This window comes from Antechinus flavipes, chromosome 4 (genome assembly GCF_016432865.1).
Source record: "Antechinus flavipes isolate AdamAnt ecotype Samford, QLD, Australia chromosome 4, AdamAnt_v2, whole genome shotgun sequence".
Classification (NCBI taxonomy): Eukaryota; Metazoa; Chordata; class Mammalia; order Dasyuromorphia; family Dasyuridae; genus Antechinus; species Antechinus flavipes.
Genome location: NC_067401.1, coordinates 190,863,341 through 190,872,453, shown reverse-complemented (window position 1 = coordinate 190,872,453; position 9,113 = coordinate 190,863,341). Strand labels below are relative to the sequence as shown.

General features: G+C 37.3%; 1 protein-coding gene across 1 annotated transcript; it reads left to right on the top strand.

The window, feature by feature from the left end:
- The first annotated feature begins 2,874 nt into the window (after positions 1 to 2,874).
- On the top strand, positions 2,875 to 8,724 carry LOC127561115 (class II histocompatibility antigen, M beta 1 chain). The gene is made up of 6 exons (XM_051996346.1): positions 2,875 to 3,155; positions 3,520 to 3,801; positions 4,934 to 5,215; positions 6,064 to 6,180; positions 6,303 to 6,338; positions 6,753 to 8,724. Exons 1-6 carry the CDS (start codon positions 3,101 to 3,103, stop codon positions 6,767 to 6,769), a joined length of 789 nt encoding a protein of 262 aa, XP_051852306.1. The 5' UTR covers positions 2,875 to 3,100; the 3' UTR covers positions 6,770 to 8,724.
- The last annotated feature ends 389 nt before the right edge of the window (positions 8,725 to 9,113 follow it).

The following is a 9,113-nucleotide window of genomic DNA, read 5'->3' as shown; positions in this document are numbered from 1 at the left end:
CTCAATAGCCTAGGTTATTATTTCAATTTCTCCTGCAGTCTCCCAAGTTCCTTGGTGGTGAAAACCCATCAATTCACAATTTCTTGCATTTCCTTCTCTTCCCTGTAGAAATGGAAGATAGGCTTTCTTACTACTGGAATAGATTCCCAGGTCTCACTTCCACTCTTCCCATTTTCTTTCCTGGTAGTGCTGATCTCAACAGCATCTCCAACACATTTTTGAGCACAACTACTCATCAAGATCAGAGATCATATTTATTTCATCCTTTTTGTCCTCCATCAGCATTACCTATTTCACTTATACTGTAATTCAGTTGTAATCTATCCTTTCCCCACTGCTCCCCCAAGAAGAGAATGGAGTGCACAGCCATTAGAATGATTGCCAATTCTGGGTTCTTTTTGGTGAAAGGAATCAAATTAATGGATTTTAAAAACTCCACTTAGTGAATAAATTAGGGCTGAAGTAATATGAAGAAAAGGACATATTGTCCTTAGCTTAGGAAAGTCATTGATGGAGCAGCTTTTCCTAGCAAGCCCCTTCCTGAGGGTTTTCTGACCTAGCCAAATAGCAGACCAATTCTCTCTATCTTTTCTTCCTTATCCTTTCTACAGAGACATCAGAGAAAGTAGAATATTCATATATATTGATTTTTTTTTGTCTTAAAAGAGGGGACAATAGTATAGATAATTCTAAATAGTGTATGACTGAAGAGAATTCTTTTTTTGCATTCATTATGAATATACAGATTCTAACTTTTTTTACTTGTTGTATAAATAAATTCTCATTTTTCAATAGCTAAGAAGTGCCCCCAAGGGACCCTATGGGAAGTCAGTCTGGAATTTTATATATAATCCACAAATAGGCAACTAAGTGCTCACTTGAACTACCATTTCCATTTTCTTTTCTTCTCTTTTTAAATTTTTTAAATTATAATAACCCTTTAGCTGCTTCTGTCCATCAATTTTTTTTTTTTTTTTTTTTGCAAAAGACTCTTTATTTATTTATTTATTGGGTGATGATCATGATTTATTTTGCTCTGGTCAGACCACATTTAGAGTCTTATGTTAGTTTGAATATCATATTTTTTTTCTTTTATAATAACTTTTTATTGACAGAACCCACTCCAGGGTAAATTTTTTACAACATTATCCCTTGCACTCACTTCTGTTCCGATTTTTCCCCTCTCTCCCTCTAGCCCCTCCCCTAGATGGCAATATATATGTTGCAGTATATCCTAGATACAATATATGTGTGCAGAACTGAACAGTTGTCTTGTTGCACAGGGAGAATTGGATTCAAAAGGTAAAAATAACCCGGGAAGAAAAACAAAAATTCAAATAGTTTACATTCATTTCCCAGTGTTCTTTCTTTGGGTGTAGCTGCTTCTGTCCATCATTGATCCATTGAAACTGAGTTAGATCTCTTTGTCAAAGAAATCCACTTCCATCAGAATACATCCCCATATAGTATCGTTGTTGAAGTGCATAATGATCTCCTGGTTCTGCTCATTTCACTTAGCATCATTGAACTACCATTTTCATCATGAAGATGATGGTGGTAATGAAGAAGTTTTTATTTCATTTGACTGAAATGACAGGTTGAAAGGAGAACTTCTCAAAAGCAGAACACCAAATGAACATTATTTTATTTAAAGAGAGGGTTTGAAGGTTTCCTAGGTCTTGCCCCCTGGGAACTCACAGTTGGTCCTCAGGAAAAATCTCAGAAGGAAATGAATATGTAAGAGAATAGAATCTATGTAGCATAGATTCAGAGAGATACTTTCTAGTCTCTGGAGACATGGGCCCCTAAGATTCAACAGTTCCCTTATTCCCAATCCAACTGTTTTTTAGTCTTCAGCCTGTCTTGTCTTTAGAGGTTAGAACCTTTCCTAAATAATGAGATAAACTCCAGATAATTCTTGGTTCCCTAACTTTAAGAGATGAAATTAAATGCTCAGACTGGGAACTTCTGAAGAGAAACTAAGGAGCAAAGGGTTAAAGTTAAAGGCAACCTTGGCTACTAGGAGTAATAAGCTTGTTTTCTTACTGTATTGACAATTAATTTATGCTACTTTGATCTTGGGATGATTTGTTTGTGACTTCCAGGGTCCTCTTTGCAATAATTTTCTGTTATTGTCTCTTTATACTGACAACTAATAAATTTACAATACTGACTAGAAAGTGGTAGTGATCATGAACATGGGGATCAGAACAAGATACAGTTTTAACACAGTCACTGACCCTGGGATACCTTTATATGATTTGCTGCCTTTCAGGTTTGTAAATAATATTAATGGATATTTAGGTTATTATCACCAAAATTAATTGATATAAATGTTTTTGAAGTCTTAGAAACTTACCAATTCAGTTCAACAGGATAGTCATAATTATTCATTCAAAATTATGAAAGGACATGATAACTATTTGATAACAACTAGATAAACAAACAAGATAACAAATTCTAAGCATTTGAATGGTTAATTCCATGTGGAAGAACTATTAGACTTGTTCTACTTGCCCCCAGAAGACCGAAATCTGTACATTGAAAGGAACATTTCAGCTTTATGTAAAGAAAATCTTCCGAATAATTAGAATACAATTAATACTCATAATGTTGAATGGGCTGCCTTGGAAAGTAACAGTTTCTTCATGCACTTGAGATCATTGAAAGTTTTGTAGAACATATTCTTAACCAGTTACAAATTGGACTAGATGAAGTTCCTTATAAAAATAAGATTTTTTAAAAAGTTGTAGTTGGAGCAGTTCTTTCTATACAGGCTTGTACTAGAGATGATTTACCCAGTAACTGATGATGCCAGGCACAAGATTCTAGCTATTGGTTTCACTTCTGTTCCAACTTATCTAGCAAATCTCTGAGCGACTGGACACTGACATTAGCTAGAGAAAAAGGTTCAAGCTTGAGGAGAACCAGCTAGAACTTCAAAATATTTACTTGACCTGGTCTGAGAAGTCAACTTGTTTGCTTTGGGCAAATTGGGCAAAGTTTCGGACACTCAAACTCAGGATCATCTATACAATACAAGGTAAATATATTGTTCCAAACTCTAAAAAATCCATTGCAAAGCTGCCTCAAGCAAAGAATGAAGTTACTGCACCTACTGCTAGTAGGCTTCAGCCTGGGTTTTTCTGGAGCAGGTAAGAAACATTTCTTTTCCCTTAACACTCCTTCCCCATTGCCCTATTTTTTGGGAGATTTAGAAAATTCCCTCCAAAGTAACTTGGGGGCTGTGTATGACTTGCTTCTTCTTGGGAAAAAATCTGCCAGGGTGGGGTAGAGGAGCCAGGCAGGGAGGGATCTCTTTAACGTTAATCATGCTTAAAATTACATGGACTCCAGTTAGGAGGCAGAGGACTCATATCTACATCTTATATCTTTGTGTATGAGGTCTTAATCTGGGAAGGACTCGAGTTCTTCAGTGGAATGCTTAGTGAGAGAGAGGCTTTCGGACTTCTAGTGAAGTAGCAAGCTTGACCTGTTTCTCTATCCTGGCTACTGCAGGGGCTTTTGTGACCCACGTGGAGAGTGACTGTATACTGGATGAGAATGGATCAGTAAAGGACTTCACGTATTGTATCTCCTTCAACAAGAATGTGTTGACCTGCTGGGACTCAGAGATTAAAAAGATGGTCACTGTTGATTATGGGATATTGCACCCATTAGCTGAATATCTTTCTCATTCCCTTAATAACAACAGTGCCTTGATACACCGCCTGAGGAGTGGACTCCAGGATTGTGCCAGTCACACAAAACCCTTCTGGGGGTCATTGACCCAAAGAACACGTAAGAATGGAGGGGGCGGTAGAAAGAGATCCAAAGAAATAGAAGTGAAAAAGAGGAAGGATGAAGAGTATTGGTTGGATAGGATCATCATAGTTTCAGAACTTGGGCAAGTAGAAGTAGCTGGGGAAACATGGAGACAGGAAACCTTCCCACAGAAGGAAATGATTTAGATGCAGGCTGTTCGTAGAAGTAGAGAATGGGGGATAATAGGACATGATGTGTTTTGTTCAGGAAAGTTAAGAGAATATTAGGGTATCACTAGTAATCACAGTGTCTTGGGATGGTAGGAATGAGAACTAGACTTGGGCAGAGGGCACAGAAAATTGCTAGGAATGAACTTTTCTGCAGAAGATATAAACAGTATCAAACCTCATTAATTTGTATTCTCCTATTTGCATTTACCACAATTTGTGGTAAGTTAATTAGGGCTATTCTTGTTTCATAGCATCAAGACTATTAACAGCTATAAGGAAACTTAGAGATCATCTAGTTCAATCCTTTCCTTTTTTCAGATGAGGAAACTAAACTTGAGAGGAAGTGACTTGACCAAGTTATAATTACTCAGAAGAAAGACTTTATATAGCAAATGAATTTTAAAAATAAAATTAGGAGAGAATTTTACTTTTAACCTATATTTTAAAATAAACTATTAAAACAAACTTTAGAATTCCTATATATAAAATGATTACATATGAATTATAACTTTTATCTATTAATTAAAACACTAAAGTCTTACTTCAATGAGTCTGTGAATCTTTACTAAATAACAATTTTTTAAGCTTAGTGGTTAATATATGTTCTTGGAAGTAGCCTGTTATTTTGTTACCAAATTCTAAGAATTCAGATTTTTTGTCTTCTATGTAATTTTTTTCTCATGAGATAATTTTAGACAAGGAAGAGGGAAAAGGGAAGGAAGCATGGGAAAAAGGAATTAGTAAGGCAGGAGGAAGATTTAAATCCTAAAATACAGAGAAAAAGTATCAGTGAAGAAAAAACTATAGGAAAAGCCGTTAGGCATTAGGAGTAGGCATAGGAAAGGAACTGAATTTGGGGAAACTATTAGTATGTTCCCTGATTTTGCTCCTATCTTCCCTTTCAGTCTATAACAATGCCATTCCTTTCTTTCTTCCAGGGTCACCATCAGTGCAAATAGCCCAGACCACACCATTCAACACAAGGGAGCAAGTGATGTTGGCCTGCTATGTATGGGGCTTCTATCCTGCTGATGTGGCCATTTCATGGTTGAAGAATGGGCAGCCAATCCCTGACAGTGGCATTCAGAGGGCTGTACAGTCTAATGGGGACTGGACTTACCAGACACGATCCTACTTGGCCCTTACCCCCTCTAGTGGGGATATTTATACTTGCTATGTAGAGCACAGTGGGACTTCCCAGGCCATCTTTCAGACCTGGAGTGAGTATATTTTGAGTGTGGGAATATTTTGAATACATTTGAGGAAAGGAATGTGCCAGAGGAATTTTGTGCCAGAGATGAAAGGCGCAGTTAAGATTGTAGAAAGATGGAGTTAAGATAAGGTGGCGATATTAATAGCTGATATTTTTACATGTACGATATCATTTGACCTTCAAAATAACCTGGGGTATCATGGGGAGTTAGGGAAGTCTTCTTGAAGAAGAGTTATATTTCAGGGATAGACCCAGGGAAAGAGCATCCCATTTTGTTGAAAGCTATGGAAATGATGTCTTAGAGGTTTTACAAGTTCAGGCCTTCTCAGATGGGAGTACAGTGTTATGAATTTAAAGGACAGCTAAGGTGGGTATGGGGTACACAGTATGAATTCCATATATTATGGAAGAGTTACAATAAGTAGGTTATTGTTCAAGTAACATAGTTCCAGGGTAGGTCAAATTCTAGGGAAATGGATTGTCTAGCTAAGGAAATGATAATGTGAGAGGAGAAAGTATGAGATGGATTGATAAAGCATGGACAAGATATAAAAAGATCAGAAACATTGGAAATGACACTCCTTTTCAGAGAACTTGACAAGAGAGAGGGAGCTGCCTAGATCAGTAAAAGAAGTAAATAAAAATGCTCATCACAGCATGAATGTGAGTTTTTCAGATGAAAATACAAGGGAGAAACACACACAGGTTTGAAGTTTTTAAATGCAGGATAGATAGAGATCATTTAGCTTTTGATTCTCTGTATGCATGAGTGAGACATATTAGAATTTGGGATGTGGTGGATGGGGAGCTAAGAGGAGCACTAAGCCCGGCCTCTGTAACACTGTGTCCCTACAGCCTCTGGCCTCTCTCTGAAGCAGACCGTGAAGATCTCTGTATCTGTGTTGACTCTGGGACTTGGCTTCATCATCTTCTTCCTTGGCCTGTTTTTCTGCCAAAAAGCAGGCTCCTCTGGTGAGTGACCCTTGTGAAGTGCTATCCCTAATGCTCATGCCAAAATGTGGTTCTTATCTCATTCCCTCTCACTATGACATCCCCACAGATCCTTTTCTAACAATGTCTTTCTTCTTTTGTAGACTACACTCCTCTCTCGGGGTCCAATTATCCTGAAGGTAATTCCCATTTCTATGTGTGAATATTGATCTAGCTTTCATTCTCTTGGCTGGTGACACTGAGACTAAAGAAGTATTCCTATCTTCGGGAAGTTGTAAAGTGTTTTTGCCAATTACCCTGGAACAGGGTTTGTAGCAGAGGTCATCCTCTGAGAACTTGAAACTGATATTTATCATCCAAGCAGATATTACAAAATTTAGGAGCCTCCAGGGCATTTGACAAGATTTTTTTTTTTTTTGAACATGGGGAGGGAGAAAGTATAGGGTTTACTTTTTAGGGTTTTGTTTTGGGTTTTGGTTTTTTGAGAAGATGTCATCAGTTTGGTACTTTGGCCTGGAGGTAGACAGGATTATGTCTAAGATGAACTCCTTAACAGTAGATCCCTTGCTATCTTCCTTCTTTTTCTACTGCAGGTAGGAACTTCTCATAAAGGCTGACACTCCATAACCTCTACTCAGTGCTGAGCCTGGGAGCAAGAAGACTTGAGTTCAAATGTGGCCTCAGACATGAGCTGTGGGAGCCTGGGCAAGTCACTTGACTTAGCTGCCTCAATTTTCTTATCTGTAAAATGGGACTAATAACAGCACCTACTTCCCAAGGTTGCTGTGAGGCTCAAATTAGAATTGTAAAGTGTTTGGCATAATGTAAATATTAGTTTTTATTATTATCCTTTCCAATTAGGAATAGGAACGCAACTCTAGTTGGTTACCAGCTAACTTCTACATCTTCCTATACTCTTCTTATTACCCAAAATGTTCCCTCCTTAATTGTCCCCCCCCCCCCTTCTTAGGTTCTGTTCACTTTTCCCTTGAATACCTTACTAAACCATCCCTCTTCACCTTGGGTTACTGAGGGGAAACTCATTCTTGATGCTATTTAAAAACAGGAGGTAGGTGGAAAGTACCTGTCTATAAAATTGAAATAAAGGAAAAGGATGCCATTCTGACTCCTATCTTATTATTAGGGGCCAGATTATTACTAGTCAGTAGTAATCTTTATGGAATAAATCTTAGAGCTTTTTGTGTCTAATTACTTTTCATTCCTGAGACATAGGAAGGGAAGAAAAATGGCTCTGGAATCTAGCATCCTAATTAAAAAACACAAAATATCTAGTTTGTGCAATGTTTGAGGATACAAAGATAAATTCAACAAATTTATTAAGTATTTATTATAATCAGATACTATATTAAGCATTGGGACTATAAAGACAAAAACGAAACATTCCCTGGCCTCAATGAGCTTATAGTTGACTGGAAATTTACACAAATAACAAATTCATTTCATGAGCATTGACAACAGTGGGCAACAGGAAAGGTCTCATCTAGAAGGTAGTACCGAGCTGAGAGAACTTTGAATTAAGCTAGGGATTAATCCATTAAGAGGTGGAGGTGAGAAGGAAGTGCATTTAGAATTAGTGCAGCTGTGCAAGGAGACAAAGGTGAGACATGGAATGTTATATACAGGAAATAGCTAGTAGGCCAGTTGATTAGAATAGTTTGTGAAGAGGAAGAATGAAATGAATGGAAAGATAAGGGAGGGCTGTATTTTGGGAAGCTTTAAGTGCTAAGCTGAATGTGCTATTTTATTCTAATGGGAGCCACTGAAGATTTTTGACTAGAGTATTTTAGAAACAACAATTTGGCACTTGTGTGTGGGGAATGAAGAAGGGAGAATGGCAGTTGGGAAACTAATTGGGAGGCTGTAGTATAGGTAATGGCAGTAAACTAGAAGATAGCTTTGTGAATGTACAGAACTGAATAGAGATAAGAGAAATTCGGGGAATCTGTAAAACAGCAATTAACTGGATGCTTACATCTAGTGGTGAGAGGGAAAAATAAAGTCAACCTGGGTGACTAGGATAACAGTGCTAGTAATAGAAATAAGAAAGTTTGTAGGAAGGGATGTGTTCGGGGATAAATATGAGGTCTGTTTTGGACATGAATTTGAGATGCCTATTAGACATTTAAGTAGAAATGTCCAGCAGGCAACTGATAATGCAGAACAGGAATTCAATAGAGATATTAAGGCCGGATAAACAAATTTTGGAGTCATCTGAATAGAAATGATAACTGAAGCACTAGAAACTACTGAGTTTACCAAGGGACTGGTGGGGGGGAAAAGTCTTCGGGGAAGATCATGCCCAGTAGGCAGGAGCTGATTTAGCAGGGTGTCAGAAGTTTACAAATCAGTGACTGGGAGGAGATGAGATGTATACAAATGAGTATAATACAAATTAGAATATAAAGTCTTAGAGGAGGCCTATTTTTACCTTTCTAGATGCTTAGATTCCTTTTTCTTGTAAATGTTTATGTACTTTATATAGAGCACTTACTTTTCTGTGACTATGTTGTTTTCTCTTGTTAGAATAAAAGTTTTTTGAGGCAAGTATTTTGTGGCTATATGTATGTGCTCGCATCTAGCATAGAGCCTGGCATATATAGTTATCCTTTACACATTATGACTTTTCCCATCATGAATCTGATATATGGTCAGCATAAAAAATTAAATAGGAATTTTTGGAAGTTTGTGGAAGCCTCAGATGACACAAGAAGATCAGCAAATAACACAGAGCCTGTGACCAAATACTTAACCAAATTTTACAGTAAGGTACTATAACCACACCATACATGAAAAAGAAAAAAAAATTCAGCTTGCTCTGATACAAAAGGAAGGCCAAAATTTTTTACATTGATTTTCTAGATCAAGGTTGTACTATGCTTCTAATGCCAGAGATGTGGAAAGAATAACTGTAGTAATGCTTGTTGAATAAAGGG